This window comes from Leuresthes tenuis, unplaced genomic scaffold (genome assembly GCF_036924035.1).
Source record: "Leuresthes tenuis unplaced genomic scaffold, fLeuTen1.0.hap1 SCAF_3, whole genome shotgun sequence".
NCBI classification, from domain to species: domain Eukaryota; kingdom Metazoa; phylum Chordata; class Actinopteri; order Atheriniformes; family Atherinopsidae; genus Leuresthes; species Leuresthes tenuis.
In genome coordinates this window covers 40,560,678-40,585,317 of record NW_027325357.1, presented here as the reverse complement: position 1 = coordinate 40,585,317, position 24,640 = coordinate 40,560,678, and the positions used below count along the sequence as shown (strand labels likewise).

Here is a 24,640-nt window from a genome sequence, read left to right as displayed (position 1 = left end):
TTTTCAAGACAGAAGCTGCACATGCACAAAATTTGGCGTCATTTCCATTTTTTCTGGCCAACTTGTGAAACTGTACATCTTTAATATGGGTTTTACCCCCAAAAAAATTCACCCCTATGTGTTTTGTATTCAAAGTGGATGTATGACTCTGACACAATTAAAGCATATACACACATGAGACCACTTTAGAACAGTGCCAAATTGGGTGCAGATCAACATATTTGAGATTCAGCACTCCAGGGTCACTGGAAGGAAAAGTCACCTGACGTGACTAAAAAGCAGCTGAGAGGGTCTTGGGTCCTGTCATTTTTTATTATTTTTATTAAACCTTTACTTAACCAGATAGAAGACCCATTGAGATCAAGACCTCTTTCACAAGGGTGACCTGGCCAAGAGAGGCAGCAGCATACATCAAGGCGGACAATTACATACACAAACATTAAAAATATAAAGTGCAAGCTGTTTGACACATAAAATACAGAAGTTATTATTCCAGTAACAAATTAAAAGTAAAAAATTGAAAACGCAGGCACTGTTTGAAGGATTTCCATTGTGTGTGGGTTTTTTTTTTTTTTTTTTTTTAATAGAGTGGAAAGCTTTCACTGGAACAAGTTCTGACAGTTTCAAATCAGATTGGATTGGATAATTCCATGCAGAGGGGGCAGAGAAACTGAGAGCTTTCTTTCCTGTTTCAGTTCAAACATGAGGAGCAGAGAAATGCATAATGTAATCTGACCATAAGGCAAAACAGCTTTCAGTTCTCTGAAGAAAAGTGGATAAATAGGTAGGAACCAAGCCAACAAGAGCCTTGTAAACAAGAGTCATCCTGTGTGTATATCACCTTTCATTTAAGGAAGGCATGGCAGCTTTACCATACAGTTCACAGTGGTGGGTGAGGCGGCTACAACCAGTGATAAATCTCAGAGCACAGTGGTAGATCAGAGTCAAGGACTGTAGGCAGCTGGTTAAAGAGCACATATACACAACATCACCATAATCAAGTACAGGCAAAAAAGTAGTGGATATCAGAAGCTTCCGAGCATTGAGGGAGAAACATGACTTGTTTCTGTAATAGAAACCAAGCTTCACCCTTAATTTGGAGATCAAATTTCTTGGCCAGATGGGAAGCGAAATTTTTAGAGATCACCTGGAATTGCCACATTTTACTGTCTTAATCAAGGGCCTCAGAGGGGTATCTCATTCAAATTTGGAATCTCTATAGTCTGTGGAAGTGCCTAAAAACCCGGGGATTTTCATTTGTTTTGTATCGCCACTGGACACACAGGAGACAGTTAATAGGTTGACAAGTGTGTTCCACTTCAAAAACCAGAAGAGGGGCTGTTTATGTGAAACATATGCAAGCACAAGATGTCTGTCCATGATATTAGAGAGTCAGAAACGAACGGGGTCCAATGTCAGTACATGACCACGATATGTCCATTTACAATATGAGAGGGGCCGGAGGTGAAAAAAGGCTTAGAAAGGAACTTCAAACAGCAATGCACAATCCATTGGCTCCCTCTAGCAATTTGCCTCAGCAGGTGCCTGTGTCTGCTGCTGAAACTTTTTGAGTAAAAGTATCTCATGAACGGACGGGGGCTGGGGGGTAGGAGGCAAATCCGAGTGAAAGATCAGTAAGCATAGCTCCTCCAGGAGACCTCCAGCGATTTTTAAAGAGCGCCGGAGTGGCTGGAAGGGGTAGTCCAAAAATTGTCCATTTGGAGGGCAATGTCAAGGTATGCAGAGCGGGGTGCCAAGGTCAGAAGAGGGGAAAGCCTACTTGAGGCACAGTGCTGAGAGGCCCATAAAGAGCTGACTGACATGAGAAACCACATACCCAAGGACCCAGGCAGTAGAAACAGGGAGAGACTATACCATTTGGCATTAAAGTCAGTATTTTACTTTACTACTTGTTTTTGTAGTTGACGTAAGCTTGTATAATTTGATTTACCAATTCAATTAAATTTTCAACCTGTTTAATCTCTCTTTTCCAATCAAAGCAGCTCAGACCCTTGGTTATTTTAAAATGTACTTGAACCCACTTCTTGACATTTTTTAAATCACTGTTTGCATTGATATTTCAAAGACAAACAATAAAGATGAGAATATGGAGTCAAAGGGAGGAGGTGCTTTCTAACAGCATTGTTTGGTGGGTAGTATTTAGCTCACTGCCTCCTTGTGGAAAAAAACACTTGTGGTTTCTAACAGTGTGTGTGGCAGCAATCCATCCATCCATTTTCTATACCGTCAATCCGTCGGTCGGGTAGCAGGTGGGCTGGAGCCTATCCCAGCAGTCATCGGGCGAAAGGCCTGAACAGGTCGCCAGTGTGGCAGCAATCATTAAGCCTTATTATTATTCATAGGTACAAAGAACGAGTGCCTGTGAACCATACCACAACTAAAACGGGGAACATTCTCTCACCTGAATGACTTCATGAAAATCTCAAAACCATTTACTCTTCAAGAACTATTTTGAATGTAATTGTGATGACAGTATTACATACCTGACCACTGCATAATTCTTGTAACATTCTCCTCTTTATATTCTGTAATACCAAATTTAAAAAAATTATAAACTTTGTGTAAAGAGAGCGATGCAACTTTAACAAAACATTGGAGATTTTATTTCACCAAATGGTTAGAGACTGTTCTGCTACAGCATAGCCTTGTGCCAACAGTCTCTGAATGTTATTTTATGGCCCTTGTTAATGTAACTCCAGGAGAACCTCAGCTGATATTAGATAAATGTTCTGCGTTTGCTGGGTTGTGCTTATATAGTGAGCTCAGGCTTATCCTGCTCGTACCACATGGAAGCTACCCGATTAAGTTGGATAGACCAAAAGGCAGTAGAGCTCTCACTGTAGAGAGAATATTTTGTCAACATTTTGTGTCCTTTGTTAAAAAATAAAAATCAGATTTATATAAATAATTTGGGGTCCACCATGATCTGTTCGGGTCATATTTGTAAAATTTTGTTTACTCTTTCTTTCAGAGGACGTATTAAGCACCTTGACGTAGTGACACTCCTACGGAGAATACCTCCTCCTTTGGGTTTTGGCAAGTTCTGTCCTCACAGAATTGCCTGCAAGGTGAGAAAAATGTTGTCATCAAAATGTAACATGTTTTTTCTTTATAGAGTTAAGAGGCTGGCAAGTTTTCACCTGTGACATGTTGGAAGTGACTAAGTCAGCTTGATGTGCTGGCTTGCTTGTGTGAACAATGGGAGCTGACTCCCGTGTGTTTTTGTATGCAAAATAGTATGATAGCTATATTGCTATATCTTGCTCTAATGTCAGAGGTCACAGAGCAGAACAGATACTGTTGAAAGTTCAAAACCAACCGTGTATCTATGGACTTCCCAAGGAAAAATATGTGGAAACACAATATGTGGAAGCACAATATGTGGACGACGTCTGGGTCTAGATCAAAACTCAAGAAGTGGAGGCTTTCATGGAGCACATCAACTTGGTGGACAGCAATATCAAGTTCACATGGGAGGATGTAAAAGACCACAATCTGCCTTTTTTTTTTTGGACTGTGCTTTGTTCATTGAAGAGGATGGAAGTCTTAACACTGAGGTTTACAGGAAACCCACACACACAGACCAGTATCTGCTTTTTGACTCACATCATCCACTAGAACACTACACCACCGGGCAGAAAGTGTACCTACTAAGGCTGAGGGAGAACAAAAGGAACAACAGTACTCCAAGAAAGCTCTTGAAATATGTGAATATCCAAACTGGGCCTTTGTCAAATCAGCAAAGACACCTGGACTAAACAATCCTGTTAGAAAAGCGAGGAAGAACAGACGTAAACATACTGTAATTCCATATGTGGCAAGAGTCAGAGAAACTTAAAAGGATCTTCTCCAAACATGACATTCCAGTGCACTTCAAACCCAAGAACCTCCTCAGACAGAGACTCGTTCACCTGTAGGAACAACATAGGAGAGTCACCTCTTCAGGGTAAGACTCAGCACTTTACCTACATCTTAAGGAGAAAAGACACTGTTTTGAGGACAGTAATGTATACATTCTGGACAGAGAAGACAGAAAGTTTTAGAGAGTCAAGGAAGAGTCAAGGCAGAGTCAAGAGAGAGTCATTGATGTTAAACTGGAAAAAACATATTTTAACAGAGGAGGTGGTCTCAGGTATCACCCTCCCAGCACCTGCAATGCAGAATTGTCTCTAACCTCTCCCTCTACCCTCCCCAGGCAGTTTCACAACCATTTACACCTTGGACGCTGTGACCAAAACCCGCTCTCAGTTTGGGTGAGAAAAACTGAGTCCAATATTCAAAAGAGCTAAAACTAATCTTGGGTCGAGGACTGATTAGTAACCCTGATCTGAAGATAGCTGCCACTCCTCCTCCTCTGCCTGTGGTTGGAGGAACGTGAACATTTAAATAGTCAGAGGGAGTTGATTCATTAATGCTGACATGATCCTCCTGCTGCAGCCAGGTTTCTGTAAGACAAAATATATCAATATGATGATCACAGATCAAATCATTCACTAACAGAGACTTCAAAGGGAGAGATCTAATATTCAGCAAACCACATTTAATAGTTTGATGCTTTTGTTAAGTTAAAGTTTTTGTTTTAAATTTTTTTTGCACAAGAGGATTTGCTCCTTTTGTGTTTTTTGATTGGGGGGGTGCAGCATCAGGTGGGAAGCCGCAGAGAAGTATGTAAGACTACAACTCTGCATCCTGGTCTCAACCCTGGGATGTCATGTTTTTGGATGACTAATAAATTCGTCCATATTTCTAGAAATGAGAGCCGCTCCTTCCAAAGTGGGATGGATGCCGTCTCTCCTCATCAGACCAGGTTTTCTCCAGAAAGATTGCCAATTATCTATGTAGCCCACGTTGTTTGCTGGACACCATCTGGACAACCAGCGATTGAATGAGGACATGCGGCTAAACATGTCATCACTGGTCAGATTTGGCAGGGGTCCAGAGAAAACTACGGAGTCCGACATTGTTTTGGCAAAATTTCACACCGATGCAACATTAATTTTAGTGACCTCCGATTGGCGTAACCGGGTGTCATTACCGCCGACGTGAATAACTATTTTACCGTATTTACGTTTATCCTTAGCCAGCAGTTTTAAATAGGATTCTATGTCGCCCGCTCTGGCCCCTGGAATGCATTTGACTATGGTCGCTGGTGTCTCTAATGCCACGTTTCTGACTATAGAGCTGCCAATTACCAGGGTTTTGTCCTCAGCGGGTGTGTCGCTGAGTGGGGAAAATCTATTAGAAACGTGGACAGGACAACCACGGGCTTGACTTTAGGACTGTGACTCCTCTTCCTGACAGTCACCCAGCCACTCTGGGGTCCCGGCTGCTCGGGATCTTCTAGGGGACGACTAACAGAGCTAGTTACGCTAGGTGGCTCCGCACTGACTAAAGGGGCCTGGCTCGCTATCGGGTGGTTTTCAACAGTGCAGAGCCGAGCTTCCAATTCAGATAACCTCGCCTCCAAAATTACAAAAAGACTACATTTGTTACATGTACCATTACCACTAAAGGAGGCAGAGGAGTAACTAAACATCTGACACACGGAGCAGGTGAAAGCAGGAGATGGAGGAAGAGAACTGGTAGCCATGCTAAGCTAGAGAACCAGACACACCGCTAAAAAGTGAAAAATAAAAACTAAAGATCTGTAAGAGTGAGCGTTAGAATATAACAAGTATGCGATAGAGTTAACTATGCAAGATGTGTACATTATAGGGAGAAATAAGGTGATTATTAGTAGTTCAAGAGGAGCGAGAACTGTCACAGTGCACACACAAAGCAACAGGAAGTGATGCAATACGTCTTACCGCAAAGCAAAGCCGCAAAGTCGCAAAACCACTACCACTGCACAGGCATCAATACACAAAGTAAATTTAATTCAATTCAATTCAGTTTTATTGATATAGAGCCAAATTACAACAAATTTCATCTCAAGGCACTTAAGTAATATAGTCCAATTCAAGCCAGTTGGAATTCAATTCATTGTAATCATAATCCAATGAAATTCAATTAATTAATTTAAAAATAATCCAATAAATTCAATGTAGAGCCAATTCAAAAACAATATCCTAGCTAAGGAAACCAACAGATTGCACCGAAACTTGTCTTCAGTCCAATCTCCCGTCCTGAGCGTGCCTGAGGCGACTGTGGAAAGGGTATCAGCATCGTGTGCAGACCTCTGCACACGATGCTGATGATGCCTCAGCATACATAGTGCATACACAGAAGGGAGAAGACAATGAGACACAGGTGAAACATTCCATGACAGAGTAGTGCTGTTTACAGGAGAGCAGGGAGTGAAGATGCCAGGAACAAGACAAAATGTGCCATATGGGTACAAAATAAAACAGCAAACACATAAATAAAAACTGAAAACCATGAATGTAGATTAAAACATGTCTTCACCTGAAAGATTGTGGAGACAAACAAAATTGTTTATTTCTTTCTCTTTGGTGCTACACACTACAAAGTTTACCACACAATTACATCATCATTCAGCACTGGACAGAATACAGCTGATGTCCTGCCTCTTCTACCAGAACCGAACAACCAAGAACCTGGTTTATCCTCTCTTACTAGAGTCTGAAGGATTTTCTGTTACCTACAAACTTGGACTATCCAAGCCTTGTACTTTGAAAGAATTAGAAATAATTTGAATGTGAATGTGTTCATAAGGAGGATTTATGTCTTTTGGTCCGTTGTGAACATTTGTAGAATATGTAATCTCTTTTGTTTCTGCAGAGGTTGGTGTCGATGAACATGCCTCTCAACAGTGATGGAACTGTCACCTTTAATGCTACTCTGTTTGCCCTGGTTAGAACTGCACTGAAAATAAAGACAGAAGGTTTGTCTGATAGCATCATTTAAAAAGTTAAAACTGTTGAATGTGTAAACTACAAGAAATAGTTAGGTAAAGCAACACTAAATATTTTCCGTAAGAAATAGTAACAGCCACAATGAGGCAAGTTCACAACAAGAATGTAGTTTAGTTTATTTTTGTTGCACCACATGTCATCTCAGGGCACTTTAAACCGAGACCTTTATACACACTCCAATTGAATCCAATTAGTTTTCAATTCACTGTAATCCAGGTAGATTCCATTTCAAGTCAACAGACTAAATCAAATCATCAGTTCAATTCAACAAACATCTAATGTTCAGTACGGTGAAGAACAAAGTATAAAATCAAAGAATGAATGTGCTTGTTTTCTCTTTCATGTCTGTATGTGCTCTTTTCCATTTACCTTCTGTCAGTCTCAAAAATGGGGGCTGGTTGTGGAACTGATGGAGGTACAGATATTACAGTATTGTGGGCTCTTTACATCATGGAAGAAATGGATAAATACTGAAAAGTTTACATGGTTCTTAGGTAGACCAAAACTTAAAAATGTCATGAGTGACAGGTAAACATGCAGTGGTTGCAGTGGTTATTGAAGGAACTTCTGAATATGGTTATTTACTGTCTTGAATTGATTGTCCTTCCTTTGTCCCACTATTGCTCTCCCATTACTCAGGTAATTTTGAACAAGCCAATGAGGAGCTTAGAGGAATTATCAAGAAGATCTGGAAGCGCACTAGTATGAAACTACTGGATCAAGTCATCCCACCTATTGGAGGTAGGCTTTTTTCATTTTCAGGGAGCCCTCTGATTATAGAAAAAACACATTTTACATAAGTAAGCTGTACCTGCACATAGGTAGAAGGATCCAGTCATTAACAATAGTGTTACAGTGAGAAACATCTCTCTACTAAACTTATGTAGATAAAAATAAATATATACACTACCTACAAAAAGACATCAAATGTTTCTCCTTATTTGTTAAACTTGAAAATACCCTCCCTTCCTCTCAGTGAGCAAAAATATGGACATCACAATTACATTTAAAGAGGAACTCTGGTATTTTTAAACCTAGACCTTATTTCTGGCATGAAATACGTTTAGCTACACACCGAGAACAGTTTGGCGAAAGTCGGCGTCCATCAGAAGCTATTCAGATAACTCGCGATCGGCGTATATCCATATAATGGAGTGAACAGGGCAGGGACGATGCAGCCTCAAAATAAAGCATTATCTGTCTTTATTTCACCAACACTTTAAGCCGAATGAATGAACAAACGTGTACTATAGCTCTGTTAGCTCATAGGTGCTGTTATGTGGCTACTTGCGGCTATAGGAGAGCTAACGGAGGGATTTCTACACAGGCACTCTACTGGAACGACTTCAGGAATAAATCAGGAATAAAATTGTCCCAAAACAAAATCTTATGTAAAGGGAAAGAATTTAAATACCACCAGAAAACTTCATTGAGTTCAAATACACCAAGAAAACAAAGTCTCTGTTGTTCTGTTTCCTCTCCTCCCTGTAAAGTGTGAAGGAAGACTATTTAGAAAAAGATTTGTCCTACCAACAGCTGTAAACACAATTCACCACCTATCCAGGGCAGATCAAACGGTTTCATCTTCATGACTTTTGCATGATGAGTACTGGTTGGGGGAATGCTATTCCTGGATGGAGTTGTCGACTGATGAAGGTTCATAAGAGATGAAATAGAAAGAAAACTGAGCTGCATAGATCAGTGGTAGAACATTAAAGGTTATACTTTCTCAAAAAACCAACATCATGTTAAAATAAAAAACAGATATATTCAGTGTCCACATTTTCTTTTTCTTTCTCTATGTTCTACAAAATCCACACATCACTGAACACTGATATGAGACTTACTAAAACCACTGAAATACACGGCTCCTTGGGAACCTCTAGATAGCAAGAGCACAGCACCATGAGGAATCTAGAGTAAGGAAAATTCGCTGTAAAAAAGTGCGCTGAAATTTCTCATGACATGCCCAAACGTAACGGTACACAAAACAGACACACCACTATATAATTAGCTCATACTGCATAAATTTCACATGCTGCTTTGCTTCTGTTAACAGCTTAAGTTCGACTTTACACAGCTTGCTCTTTAAGCAGGTCACCGATTACCTCTCACATAACAACCTCCTTGGTCCAAACCAATCTGGGTTTAAAAGTGGACACTCCACCGAAACGGCTCTGTAAGCTGTGACAGAAGCCTTAAAAGATGCCAGAGCGACAGCTAAGTCCTCTGTACTTATCCTGCTCGACTTATCAGCTGCATTTGACACTGTCAATCACAGTATCCTTTTGTCCATACTCTCTAGGATGGGCATCACAGGGAGAGCACACTCCTGGTTTGAATCATACCTCACTGGTTGGTCCTTCAAAGTATCCTGGCTTGGTCACACTTCTGCAGCGCACCACCTCGCCACAGGGGTCCCCCAAGGTTCAGTACTGGGGCCTCTTTGCCATATACACCAACTCACTGGGACAGATCATCTGCTCACATGGCTTCTCATACCAATGTTATGCTGATGATACCCAGCTCTATCTGTCATTCCCACCTGACGATCACACGGTCTCAGCACGAATCTCAGACTGTCTCTCCGACATATCAACATGGATGAAAGTCCATCACCTCCAACTTAACCTCCCAAAAACTGAACTGCTGGTCTTCCCAGCCAAACCAACCATACACCACAGCATCTGCATCCAAACTGAATCCCTATCTCTTGCTCCATCAAAGGTTGCTAGAAACTTGGGTGTCATGTTTGATGACCAACTAACCTTCAAAGATCATGTTACCTCGGTTGCTCGTTCATGCCACTTTGCATTACTAAACATAAGAAAGATCAGACCATACCTAATCCAACATGCCACCCAACTCCTGGTGCAGGCCATGGTCATCTCCCACCTTGACTACTGCAATGCTCTCCTAACTGGTCTCCCAGCCTGTACTATGAAACCTCTGCAGATGGTCCAGAACGCGGCGGCGCGTCTGGTCTTCGATCAGCCTAAAAGAACACGTCACCCCTCTGTTCATTGAACTCCTCTGGCTGCCCTTAGCCACCCGCATCAAATTCAAGTCACTGATGTTAGCCTACAAAGTGCTTAATGGAACGGCTCCCATCTACTTGAATGCTCTTGCAAAGGCTTATGTCACAACTGGGTCCCTCCGTTGGTCCCAGGATTGTCGTCTAGCAGCTCCTACACCACGCCTAAGACAATCCAAACTCTTTTCATGTGTCGGCCCACGATGGTGGAATGACCTACCGAGCGCTACCAGAACAGGGGCGTCCCTGTCTATCTTCAATAAACTTGAAAACCCAGCTCTTCAGAGAGCATCTCCTATCCCAGCACTTACCTTGTACTTCCCTACCCCCTCTATCTCTGCACTTTATCTTTCTGCACTTCCTTCTATGCCTGCACCCTATCTCTACTCTGTCACCTCTGACAGAGTCCGACTCATGGGTTCCTTCTATGTAGTTTATTGTTAGCTTTTTATATAGCTTGTTATATTTTCATTTGTAAGTCGCTTTGGAGAAAAGCGCCTGCTAAATACATAAACATAAACACATCCATATCAACTACACCTCCTCCACTGTTCCTCTGTCCCAAGGCGTCACCCAGTGTTCAGTACTTGGTCCTCCCCTCCTCATACTTTATCTGCTCCCCCTTGGCAAAATCATTCGCCACCACGGTCTCCATTTCCACTGTTATGCCGATGACGTCCAGCTTTACATCTCCACCAACTCCATCACCCCCGCCACTCACTCCTCTGTCTCCAACTGCCTCGCCGACATCAAATCCTGGATGCAGACCAACTTCCTCAAACTCAACTGTGACAAATCCGACCTGATCATTATTGGCCCCAACTCCCTCACCAAAACCACAGACAGTTTCCGCTTCACCATCAACAACTCCACCCTGTTTCCATCCCGCCACAGCCACAACCTTGGAGTCATCTTTGACAATAACCTCTCCTTTGACCTTCACATAAGCAAAATCACCAGAAATGCCTTCTTTCATCTCATTGCCCGACTCCGCCAGCATCCTCTACAGAACACTATCCAAAACTTTAAATAAACTACAGTACATCCAAAACTCTGCTGCATGTCTGCTCAGCCACACCCGCACCTGTGATCACATCACTCCTGTCCTCCAGAACCTCCACTCGCTCCCATTTCCACAGCATATTCAGTTCAAAATCCTCCTCCTCACTCACAAAGCCCTCCATAACCAGGCCCCAGCCATCCTCACTGACTTGCTCTATCGCCACAATCCCTCCCCCAGCCTCCATTCATCTGATTCAGAACCAAGCACCAAACCTGGGGCGACAAAGCCTTCTCTGCAGCTGCCCCCTCCCTCTGGAACTCACTCTCTAAACACATCCGTGACTGTGCTGACTTGCCCACCTTCAAATCTCTGGCAAAAACACACCTTTTTAAAATTGCTTTTACTGTTTAGCTCAGTCTAATCTGTTTTTAGTGTACTATTTTATATTGTTTTGCTGATTTCAAGTTTTTTTATGTAAAGCGTATTTGAGTATCTAGAAAAGCGCTTTTAAATAAAATGTATTATAATTATTATCACATGGAAAAAAAGACACAGACACAGTGCTGTTTATTCAAGCTCCAGAACAGGTAAAAACTCATTAAATATGGCTGACGAAACCAAACACAAAACGTCAAACATTGCGGCCACTTAAAGGAGCCAAGACCGCTAAACAGTTATACTTATTATCACTAAGTATTGAACATGAAATATGCTGCTTTTGAAGATGTTGGTGAATTATATACTTTATAGTCACTACAGAGGTCAATTTATGGGACAAGGAAAGTAATTTATTGGGTAGATCAATTTAGCCCGTTACACAGGACGTCCCAGCTAAAACAGAACAGTTGGCAACACTGTTTCACTCAGTGTACATTACACAATAAAAAGGCAAAACTTCGTCCCTTCATGTTTCACTCTAAACGGCTGTGTTACATATGAAGAAGTCACAGAATTTTAACCAAACTATTGTAGAAGATGAAGACCTTCAAAACTGAATGTATAATTTCATAATACAATAACAGTTGTGAACATTTACAGTAACTCTCTACAACAATGTAATTGATTTCACAATTATTAAATCAAAATATAAATTAATAAAAATAGCAAGAAAATAAAGAAATGACTCCTGTTTACATCCACTTGAAAAACTGTATTTTACAATAAAATGGATCTACGAGTCTAAAATATATATTTTTTAAAAACTGATCAAACTCCACACAATATGAACTTTCCTAGAAAATGTTTTAGTTTCTGGGTGTAAAAAGAGTAGAATGTTTGTAATAGTGGAATGTATAAAGTTTAGCACTTGCAGTGACTGATCATGAATGAGTTTTTAACTTGACTGAAGTGGGCAATCAATCTGGGATACACTCTCACATGGTGTTGAAGAAGCTGGTACTTGTATTGAGCCAGATCTGACTGAGGACATTTGTTGTTAGTCAGCTGCTCAGTGTAGACTGGCATGATCCTCTTTTACAGTCTGAAAAGAGAAAGAAAGAAAAAGCTGGATTGATGCAGTGCTTTTCATTTATACCTGCATACAAAACTTCATGATCATCTATTATTTACCTGAGCTTCAATTAACTCTGCATGCAAGAAACCAGTACTTTAGAATATTGCTTTTGTCACGGCGGGTTAAGCTGTGGTGTGGCTTGGCAAGAGTTAGGACCCAGATGCAAATATTTATAAAGAAAAACGTGATTTATTTTTTTTAAAACAAACAAACAAACAAACTATTCAAACGAGTCACGGCTGAGCCGGAATTCCAAAACATTTAACAAAAGACAAGACTTGACATGAACTATGATTACAAAATTAACAATGACTCGACCTGACAACATGAATGATAATGAAAGGTGAGGATCTGGCAAAGAACTGAGGGAACCTGGAAACTAAAATACTGTGGGGAGGTGATTGGGGATGGTGTGCAGCTGTGAAAACAAAGACAGGTGACTTGAATTAACCTAATGATGTGCAAGAATGACTGGGGAAAACATAGCAAGAAAAAAAATACTCAACAGAGGGCTCCCTCTGACAAAGAGAGAGAGGCGAGTCCACCCGGGCTCCCTCAATCCTCTAAAAGCATCAAAAGCACATTTATGCATGGTGTTGTGTTGACTTGTAGCCAAAAAAATAAATAAATGCCTTTGCCCAAGCAATCATACGGTCATCACGTTAGAAACACTAACCAGCACACAAATAAATTCATGTCAAAGAGGGGGGACTTTAATGCAGGGAATCTTTTTCACAGGTCATGCACAAAACTATAGTCAGCGCTACAAACTGTTTAATGAGCAGGAGCAAGCATTAATACAAATATAAAATCTACAGACAAACAAAAATATCTAAATATAAATGAGGCACACCTTGTAGAAAAGAAAAAAAGATCTGGCAAATGTCTAAAGAACACCAGAACAGGGGAAACACTAAATAGGTGAAAAGTTGGACAAAAGCCCTTTTCACATATTGGTTGCAGCTTATGGATGAAAATTAGACATTTTCATTAAGTCACCACTGTTCCCTCTTTGTAAATCACAGACGCTAGACATGAAAGCTCAGCTAAGCATCAGTTTGTGCTTACCCACAGGGTTAGAGTATCAACTGAGTGCATCGACATAGTTGGTTAAAGTGGCATTTTTTGCAATGACAGCCTGCCCTGACATAGCCCGTGTCAGCTTTGTGACTACCTTCCACCCCGGCTTGGAGGTGTTTCGACCTCCATTGCCTCATCAGTCCCAACTTGAAAGGACTGGTGAAAAGGGCTGATAAGTGCAAAGACATTCAAGCTCAGAAAGATGGGAACAGTGCACCAAGAGGATAGAGGATAGTCTGCATGCTCATGTGGTGGTTACCTCACTGCAGCAAAGATCCTGGGTCTGATCTCAGCTGTTTTAAAAACATGCATGTTAGGTTAATTGATGAGTCTAAACTGTCCCTAGGAGTGACTGTGAGCATGCATGGTTGTTTGTCTTGTTTGTGTCTTTGTGGCTCTGTGATTATCTGGCAGGCCATCCAGGATGTGCCTTGCCTCTTGCCCAATCTAATAATAAGTAGCTACAGTAAGTGGATGGATGGTAGGGTGTAATAATTTCTAGTAACTGAAAACTATGAGGCAGGTCAGAAATATAGTGGCATATCTCATTAGGGACTGAGCCCCCCCGAAGGACAGACTCTAAAATTGCCCCTGCTTGGCGTTTTATTACTTCACTATTTTCTGAGAAGCCTGTGCTTGTATTAACAGATGATGAAGTTACGGTGGGGAAGTTCTATGCCACCTTCCTAATCCAGGATTATTTCCGGAAACTGAAGAAGAGGCAGGAAGAGTACTATGGCTACCGTCCTACCAAGAAAAGTGCTATGAATGAGATACAGGTATGCAATAATGGTGTGACGATTAGATTTATCTAATTTAGATTATTCATTTGATCTTGATCAACTGCTAGTATAATAATGTTTCTACACAGTATTGCATTTTTTTTCATGAAAGGAAACAGATTTTAACATTCTGAAAATAGATGGATGGATTTTAACTTGTTGGACTGACCTATTTTTATAATACTGAAAAGCAATGGAATTCTTGATAACTGATATTTATGAGCTGATTTTTAATTAACCACTTAAATGTAGTTTGATGTCTTTTTGGTTACTTATTGTAACAGCAAGAGGGTTCCAGGTTCAAATCCCAGGTTAATCTTTCTTTCTAAAGATCCCACAGACAGGGTTCTCCATCACTCTTTCCAAGTTCACCCTTACCAGTTTGCATTTTCAGCTCTGCAATGCATTACAATCTTCCCTGTCACCGTATCAGACGCTCTACCAGGTGGTGATATCACCTGACAGATCAGCCCTTCTTCACAATCATCTTCAGGTCATTCCGTCATTGCTCACATTGATATTAAATTACCCCAGGAGAACAATGGAATCCCCAGGACATGGCCCAGAGATTTCAAGAAGGGTGGCTAATTCAATTCAATTCAATTTTATTTATATAGCGCCAGATTACAACAATTGTCATCTCAAGGCACTTAAGTCCAATTCAAGCCAATTGGAATTCAATTCATTGTAATCATAATCCAATTAATTCATATAGAGCCAATTCAAAAATTAATATCCTAGCTAAGGAAACCAACAGATTGGACCGAAACTTGTCTTCAGTCCAATCTCCCGTCCTGAGCCTGAGGGACTGTGGAAAGGAACGACTCCCTTTGAACAGGAAGAAACCTCTGGCAGAACCAGACTCAGGAAGGGTGGCCATCCGCCTCGACCAGCTGGGGTTTGAGAAGACAGAAAAGAGGGAAAAGAGGGGGGAAAAACACCATAACGCCATTCAAAGGATATCTGTTGGAACAGGGAAACACAAGTTAATAACCACAATAATGTCACATGTACATAAAATCAATTGTGAAATTAAACAGGAGAAAAAAGAGAGCAAAGTCAGGAAAGGTGTGACAGATGAGGTCCCCCAGCAGTCTAAGCCTATAGCAGCTTAACTATGGGATGTTTCAGGATCACCTGAGCCATCCCTAACTATAAGCTTTATCAAAAAGGAAAGTTTTAAGCCTAAGCTTAAAAGTGGAAAGGGTGTCTGCTTCCTGGACATTTACTGGCAGCTTATTCCACAAGAGAGGGGCCTGATAACTAAAGGCTCTGCCTCCCATTCTACTTTTAGAAACTCTGGGAACAACAAGTAAACCTGCAGTTTGGGAGTGAAGTGCTCTGTTAGGAAAATATCTTACAATGAGATCTTTAAGATATGATGGAGCTTGGTCATTAAGAGCTTTATATGTGAGAAGAAGAATCTTAAATTCTATTCTGAATTTAACAGGGAGCCAATGAAGAGAAGCTAAAACTGGAGAAACATGATCTCTCCTCTTAGTTCTCATCAGAACTCTGGCTTCAGCATTTTGGATCAGCTGGACGCTTTTCAGAGAATATGTGGGACAGCCCAATAATAAGGAATTACAGTAGTCCAATCTTGAAATAACAAATGCATGAACTAGTTTCTCTGCATCACCCTGAGACAGGATGTTCCTGATTTTAGCAATATTACGAAGGTGAAAGAAGGCAGTCCTAGAAACCAGTTTTATTTTCAATTCAATTCAATTCAATTCAATTTTATTTATATAGCGCCAGATTACAACAATTGTCATCTCAAGGCACTTAAGTAATATAGTCCAATTCAAGCCAATTGGAATTCAATTCATTGTAATCATAATCCAATTAATTCATATAGAGCCAATTCAAAAAAATAATATCCTAGCTAAGGAAACCAACAGATTGCACCGAAACTTGTCTTCAGTCCAATCTCCCGTCCTGAGCCTGAGGCGACTGTGGAAAGGAGCGACTCCCTTTTAACAGGAAGAAACCTCTGGCAGAACCAGACTCAGGAAGGGTGGCCATCCGCCTCGACCAGCTGGGGTTTGAGAAGACAGAAAAGAGGGAAAAGAGGGGAGAAAAACACCATAACACCATTCAAAGGATATCTGTTGGAACAGGGAAACATACGTTAATAACCACAATAATGTCACATGTACATAAAATCAATTTTGAAATTAAACAGGGGAAAAAGAGAGCAAAGTGAGGAAAGGTGTGACACATGAGGTCCCCCAGCAGTCTAAGCCTATAGCAGCTTAACTATGGGATGTTTCACGATTACCTGAGCCATCCCTAACTATAAGCTTTATCAAAAAGGAAAGTTTTAAGCCTAATCTTAAAAGTGGAAAGGGTGTCTGCTTCCCGGACATTTACTGGCAGCTTATTCCACAAGAGAGGGGCCTGATAACTGAAGGCTCTACCTCCCATTCTACTTTTAGAAACTCTGGGAACAACAAGTAAACCTGCAGTTTGGGAGCGAAGTGCTCTGTTAGGAAAATATCTTACAATTAAATCTTTAAGATATGATGGAGCTCGGTCATTAACAGCTTTATATGTGAGAAGAAGAATTTTAAATTCTATTCTGAATTTAACAGGGAGCCAATGAAGAGAAGCTAAAACTGGAGAAACATGATCTCTGCTGTTAGATCTCATCAGAACTCTGGCTGCAGCATTTTGGATCAGCTGGAGGCTTTTCAGAGAATATGTGGGACAGCCCAATAATAAGGAATTACAGTAGTCCAATCTTGAAGTAACAAATGCATGAACTAGTTTCTCTGCATCACCCTGAGACAGGATGTTCCTGATTTTAGCAATATTACGAAGGTGAAAGAAGGCAGTCCTAGAAACCAGTTTTATATGTGCGTCAAATGATAAATTCTGGTCAAAAATAACTCCAAGGTTCCTCACTGTAGAACTAGAAGCCAAAGAAATACAATCTAGAGTAACTATATAACTAGATAATTTCTCCCTGAAGCGCTCAGGTCCAAAGAGAACAACTTCAGTTTTGTCTGAATTTAAAAGCAGACAGTTCTGAGTCATCCAGGTCTTTATGTCTTTAAGACAGGCTTGTAGTCTGACCAACCTGTAGGTTTCATCTGGTTTCATAGATAAGTACAGCTGAGTATCATCAGCATAACAATGGAAATTTATGCCATGCTGTCTGATAATGTTACCTAATGGAAGCATGTATAAAGTAAAAAGAATCGGTCCAAGCACAGAACCCTGAGGAACTCCATGACTTACTCCAACGTGTGAGGAAGATTCTTCATTTACAAGAACAAACTGGAATCTATCAGATAAATATGACTTAAACCAGCCTAATGCAGTTCCTTTAATCCCAATAACATGTTCAAGTCTCTGTAACAGAATGCTGTGATCGATCGTATCAAATGCAGCACTGAGATCCAACAGGACAAGCACAGAAACAAGTCCGCTATCAGAGGCTAAGAGGAGATCATTGGTAACTTTCACCAGTGCTGTTTCTGTGCTATGATGCACTCTGAATCTTGACTGAAACTCTTCAAACAGATTATTTCTATGTAAATGATCACAAAGTTGCAACTATTTTTTCAAGAACTTTAGACAAAAAAGGGAGATTGGATATAGGTCGATAATTAGCCAACACTTCTGAATCAAGAGTAGGTTTTTTAAGTAAAGGTTTAATTACAGCAACCTTAAAAGTCTGAGGTACATATCCTATCAACAAAGACCGATTGATCAAATCCAATATGGAAGTGTCAATTAAGGGGAAAACCTCCTTGAACAGTCTGGTTGGGATTGGGTCTAACATACAAGTTGATGGTTTAGAAGAGACTATTGCTGTTGTTAGCTCAGAAAGATCAACTGGGCAGAAGCCGTCTAAATACAAATCAGGTTCTAAAGATACTTCTAAAGCTGCTCTACTTGATGATACATCAGTGATAATAATGGGAAGGATTCCATTAATCTTCTCTCTGATAGAAACAATTTTATTGATGAAGAATCTCATGAAATCATCACTGCTGAGAGTTAAAGGAATACATGGCTCAACAGAGCTCGGACTCTTTGTCAGCCTGGCAACAGTGCTGAAAAGAAACCTGGGATTATTCTTATTCTCTTCTATCAATAATGAATAATAAGCAGTTCTAGCTTTACGAAGTGCTTTCTTATACATTATCTGCTGTTATCTGGGTTACTGTTTGGTTTTTATACACAAACCACACCAAGAGCCTCCCCTTCTACAAATCACAGATGTTGGGAAGCCACCCTCTCATTCACGAGAAAAAAGTCCAACATCGGGGAACTCAGCAAGGGGCTTGAGAGTATCCTCTCATCTGCCAAAGTCCTCTTTCCCTTGGTAGCTATGCAGTATTAAAGACTCCCCAGAAGCTTGAAGTTGAACTCACCTGCACTATATTACCAAAAGTATTTGGCTCATCTGCCTTTACACACATATTCAGTGACATCCCATTCTGCTCTCCAATCGAGTTCTTCCACACCAAACTGGCTCATCCATGTCTTTATGGACCTTGCTTTGTGCACTGGTTGGAACAGGAAGGGACCATCCCAAAACTGTTTCCACAAAGGTAGGAGCATGAAATTGTCCAAAATCTCTTGGTATGCTGAAGCATTCAGTTTCTTTCACTGGAACCAAGGGGCCAAGCCCAGCTCTTGACAAACAACCCCACAACATAATCCCCCCTCCGTGAAACTTTCAACGTATTCTCATGAAAGGGTTCGTATGGAAACGTACGAAAAGTTATGTACAGATTTTTGTGCATTGTCCTACAAATATCCAGTGACACCAGCGACCAGTGCACATGCACAGTTCCCTGCAATGAAAAATGGCTTCCATTCGTTTCAGTTATTGAACACGCCCCTTTCCGTCGGAATCATGTCTAAATTAGCATTTTTTTATGTTTTCATAACATAGCTTTTCTCACGACATAACATACATATTAGGATTATACTTTTTTTAGTTGAAGCATGCGTAGATATATGTATTTTAAACCCTAATTTCGCAACCCTGACCCTAACCCGGAAGCACAACATAAAAATTACAATTTGTACTAAATTGCCGTACACAGTGGTGGGCAGCGCCATATGTTTTGTAGTTCGAATGTGTTTCCTCTAATATGTGAAATTGTGGCCAGGAAACTTTCAGACTTATTATAGGTTTTGGGGTTGGGAAGCACATCTGTTTGATCAGATTTAATCTTGCTTATAGTTAAAGGGATGAAATCACACAGGTGATGGTAGTATACGTCAAGAGCTTTCCAAAACTGTTTACAACTGGTCTGTAGCCCATTTTGTTGCTGCTCTGTAAGCCTTCAAAAGTGTCTCAGGTTCAAGGTTCAAAGGTCACCTCTGAGGTGCAGGAGTTGCCCACAATTTTCATACTGACATATGTTACCCCCTTGGTCAAGACCTTTCCAATGACGTCTTCACTTTTGTCCTACACCAAAGTTTAGTTTTCATCTTTAGTATACCAAGTAGACCAAGACTTTAGTATATTGTAGTTGAAATACATATCTGGATATATAGTTTTAACTTTTGCATACATAGCTTTACAAATGTTGTTTATTGGCGATGATGTTGAGATGATGAAGGGATTTCCACACACTTACAGTTTTTCTTAACATTTGGATCTTGCAGTAAATTCAGCCAGCCTGGTTCTCATTTTATTGGCTCCACCCTGTCCAAACTGTGTTAATTTAGCTCAAAACAGATCTGCTACGAGTGTGTGGTGTCTGTAGCTGTTTATTTGTCAGAGCACCTATTTAATGATGATTTTTATTCTTTATCCCTGACCATTTTTATCTGTTTGATTTATTTATCCATATTCCTTATTTATTGTTGAAATTAACTGCACTGATCTCCAAATGGTGGATGTGTGAAATACAATTTAGTTTTTATTAGAAAAAGAATGACAAATAAAATCTTTAGGTTTTAACCTATCTTTACCTGTCCGTCAATACATCCTCCTGTACATAGAATTATTCCGGCTCTCTCCATTCGCCTCGGTGCTCTGATTCGATGCAGAAGAGGTAAATCGACAGGGATCTTTCAGGGTGCCTGTTGTTCACCCAAAACAAATTTATTTCTCCGCTGCCTGCATGTATTTCCTTTATAGCGTGTTTCAGCAGCGAAGCTGGAACAAAAGCAAATTAAAACAAAGAAACAAACAAAAAAGTAGCTTGTGGTGATTAACGTGATGTTTGCGGAAGCTACAGAGATAGTAGCGTCCTTAGTCACCACCATAGCAACATTCGAAACAAAAAGAAACTTTACAGCAGAGGTCTCAAACTCTACGCCACTTCAGGCCCGTGCACTCCCTACTTCTGGGCCGCGACTTGATTTCAAAAATACAATGCAATATGGCCCTTAGGTTACTTTATACAAAAATCATTCAATTGAAATATATATATAGTAAATGCAAAATAATTGTATAGTAAGTGCAGTTTTTGATAAGCTCAAGGAGAGTGCAGGTGGGAGCCGTCTGGTGTGTTCCCAGATGACAGTTTCCAGCCCATTACAATTTAAAACCCGCCCAAATCATAAAGTTGCCAGACAAAGCTTCATGTCAGCATCAAATAACCACAGATAAAATGATTTCATATACCCGTCCAATGCATTTTGTCCCGCCTGATGTAACCAAAACCAGCCCAATTGGGCGGAAAACCAGCCCAATCTGGCAACACTGCAGTGATGATGAAACGAGAAAAGTTGTTGTAGCTAGCAGAAGAAAAAGAAACAGAAGATGTTGCTTTCCAAAACTAAAAGAAAGGTAGATGATGAACACAGACAATTCCAAGAAAGATGGACATTGCAGTATTTTTTTGTTGAATTCGGTAGAAATGTGATCTGCCTTGTATGCAAGGAGAAACTTGCAGGTCTGAAGGAATATAACCTGAAGCATCATTATGCAACTAAACACGGAGAATATTATGAGAACTACAAGGGAGATGACAGGAAAGATCCAGTAGAGCAGCTACAAAGAGGACTGCTATCCCAGCAAAGACTTTTCCTCAAAGCCGGTAAGGATGCCGATGCTGCAGTTCAAGCAAGTGAATAGTGTAAGTGTCAAGTGTATCAAGTGTGTCAAGTGTCAAGTAAGTGGTTAGTGAATTACTCGCCAAAGCGGGAAAGCCATTCACCGAAGGGAAGTTTCTGAAGGATTGCATGTCGCAAGTTGCTGATATTCTATGTCCTGAAAAGAAAAGCTTGTTCAACAACGTTGCTCTGCCTGCAAACACTATGGTAGAGTGGATTAATGAGTTATCAAGTAACATTTATGAACAGTTACGGGACAAAGGCTGAAGTTTCACTGCATACTCTGTAGCGCTCGATGAAAGTACTGACAAAACTGACAATGTTCAGCGAGCAGTTTTCATCAGGGGTGTTGATGACAAGTTTGAGGAGACAGGAGTCCAATGTATGGCCAAACCAGAGCGAAAGATATATTTGAGCAGCTGTACGGTGCGATTGAGCGGCTTGGTGTGCCGTGGACTGGTGTGGCGTTACCACCGATAGGGCACCGTCCATGACAGGCAGAAAAAAACGGACTGGTAGCACTGGTACAGAGAAAGTTAGAAGAGGAAAATGAAGATACAGTAATGGCTCTGCACAGCACTATACATCAACATGCATTGTGCAGCAAATGCTTGAAATTTCAACATGTCATGTCTGTTGTACTGAAATGTGTAAATTCCATCAGATCCAGAGGTTTACAGCGTTGCCAGTTCCAGGCCTTTTTGGAGGAAATCGAGGCATCATACGGTGCTGTACTTTATTGAAGTGCGCTGGCTCAGTAGGGGAAACGTGTTCAAGAGATTTTTCTACTTAAGAGCTGGAATGAATACATTCATGGAAGATGGCAGACTGAGCTGGATAACCCATGATGGATTTGGTGTTCCTTGTGCACATAACACAGGAGCTAAACCTCCTGAACTTAAACTGCAGGGTCCTGGACAGCTCATCACAACAGCCTATGAGAGTGTGAAAGTTTTTCTCCACAAAACTAAGACTGTGGAAAACTCAACTGTCTGCAAAAAACCTCTGTCACTTTGCTGCATGTAGATCTTTGGTGGGAGAGGGCACGTGATTCAGTGGTGATGAATATGTAAATGGTAAATGGACTTGTACTTGTATAGCGCTTTTCTAGTCTAGCTGACCACTCACCCCACTCACACACATTCATACAGCACGTCTTAAGATTCATAACTACGTGCTTTTCTAATCATTCATACACACATTCATGATACATTGGGAGGCAACGTGGGGTTCAGTGTCTTGCCCAAGGACGCTTCGACACGTAGCCCAGGGAAGCCAGAGTCGAACCACCGACCTTCCGATTGGTGGGTGACTGCTCTTCCTCCTGAGCTCCAGCCGCTCTTCTATTGAAAACCATTGAGAGTTTGATGAGCGATTTGCTGACATCAAGGCACACCTTGACACTTTCTACTGTTTGTAGATCCCTTCTGAGCTGATGTGGAGAGTATCCTCAGTGTGTGGCAAACTGAACTCATTGACTCGCAGTGAACAGTGAACTGAAAGCTAAATTCAGAGAGGCACAGGGAAAAGCAGATAAGACTGCAAAGTTTCTGAGAGAGCTGCCCCCATCATTCCCAGAACTGTCCAGTTTTTAGTCATATAATGTGCCTTTTTGGAAGCACATATTTGTGTGAGAAACTATTCTCTACAATTAACTTTAATAAAAGCAAAAACTTACAGATGCCCATCTTGAAGCCATACTCAGAGTTTCAACTGTAACATCCATCAGAGTAAATTTTGCTCAGCTGTGTGAGCAGAAGCACTACCAAGTATCTTGCAAGAAATAAAGCACAAAGTAACGTAAATACAAATAAGTCCTGTTAAGTGTGTTAGCAAGAACTTAAGTACACATGTATTTTGATGTTTCATTTGTTTGGTCATTTCAAGGCTTAAAAAAGTTTTAAGAAAAATAATTTGCATTGTTTAAAACTGCTTTTTGTATGTCAGTTCTGTGAGAGAAAGTTATCGAAAAGAAAACTTTTTGCACTAGCAAATATGTGTGTGTATACTTATGTCTGTCACGTCTGAACAGAAAGACAGGACCAGATTGTTTGTCAGTTCAATGACAGGCTTAGATTAGTTATTTAAGAATGAGGAAAAAGATCTGCACACAGTTTGCAGTTTTGTATTATGATACAGTTTTGAAAATAAAACACTATATTTTCAGAAATATATATTAAAACCGCAAAGTGTTTAAAATCAAACACTTCATGGCTTTACTTGCACTGTGACATTTCTCGCTCCTCTTGATCTACTAATAATCACCTTATTTCTCCCTATAATGTACACATCTTGCATAGTTAACTCTATCCCATACTTGTTATATTCTAACGCTCACTCTTACAGATCTTTAGTCTTTATTTTTCACATTTTAGCGGTGTGTCTGGTTCTCTAGCTTAGCATGGCTACCAGTTCTCTTCCTCTATCTCCTGCTTTCACTTGCTCCGTGTGTCAGATGTTTAGTTACTCCTCTGCCTCCTTTAGTGGTAATGGTACATGTAACAAATGTAGTCTTTTTGTAGTTATAGCTCACACAGGCTTCGCCCTCTACTGGACTCTATGGGTATAACCCTCCTCCAATCGCGTACACGCGATGGCCCACTGAAAATTAATATGTACGTAGCCGGCCATTTGGGCGTGCCTACCTTTCCCGCGCTTGAGCGGGCTATATAAGCAGGTGCATCGCCATCTGCCCTCATTCCTTCTACTTTCAGCGTCGGCGAGTGCCCACTGTCACAACATCTCCTAGGATGGAGTCGCCGCCACAAGAACAACGCATCTGCCCGGCCTGTCCCAGCGGTACCATCGCTCCGACAGACCTGCACCTACTCTGCTTCGAGTGTCTCGGGAAGGAGCACGCCATCGCCGGGCTCGAGCGGCGCCCGGCTTGCCCGTGCTGCAGAGACATCCCCCATGTCCGTCGTCAACAGCGAGCTGACTTCTTCTCCGGCCAGTCCCTCTTCACCCTGTCCTCTGACGCCAGTGACGAAGAGAAGCAGGAGTATGAGGGTGATGCCATGGAGGAGGAGGACAACGTTCCGACGCACACCACCACCATGCCGACTGAAGTGTCGCCGGCCGGGCCCGCTTCAGCCTTTGTTGCCGGCCCGAGAAGACACGGACGAGGATGAGGACTTGTCCGTGTCCGACACTTCCACTGTGTTCGGCGCCGCTTCAATCAAGCTGGACTTCCCAAAAGTCATGATGAGAGCAGCGAAGTGTGTCGGGCTCAATTTGCCCCCACCGCTGCCCCGAAGCCAGTGAGCCTCCTCAGACAAGGCTTTTACGGGCCGGCTCAAC

General features: G+C 41.2%; 1 protein-coding gene across 1 annotated transcript in view; it reads left to right on the top strand.

Annotated features, from left to right (window-relative positions):
• LOC140304052 (dihydropyridine-sensitive L-type skeletal muscle calcium channel subunit alpha-1-like) overlaps window positions 1-24,640 on the top strand; it is a 247,211-nt gene that overhangs the window by 196,275 nt on the left and 26,296 nt on the right. The window contains exons 35-38 of the mRNA XM_072383062.1: window positions 2,993-3,089; window positions 6,763-6,865; window positions 7,536-7,637; window positions 14,175-14,305. Coding sequence (XP_072239163.1) covers window positions 2,993-3,089; window positions 6,763-6,865; window positions 7,536-7,637; window positions 14,175-14,305 — 433 coding nt within the window. The remainder of the gene's footprint in view (window positions 1-2,992; window positions 3,090-6,762; window positions 6,866-7,535; window positions 7,638-14,174; window positions 14,306-24,640) is intronic.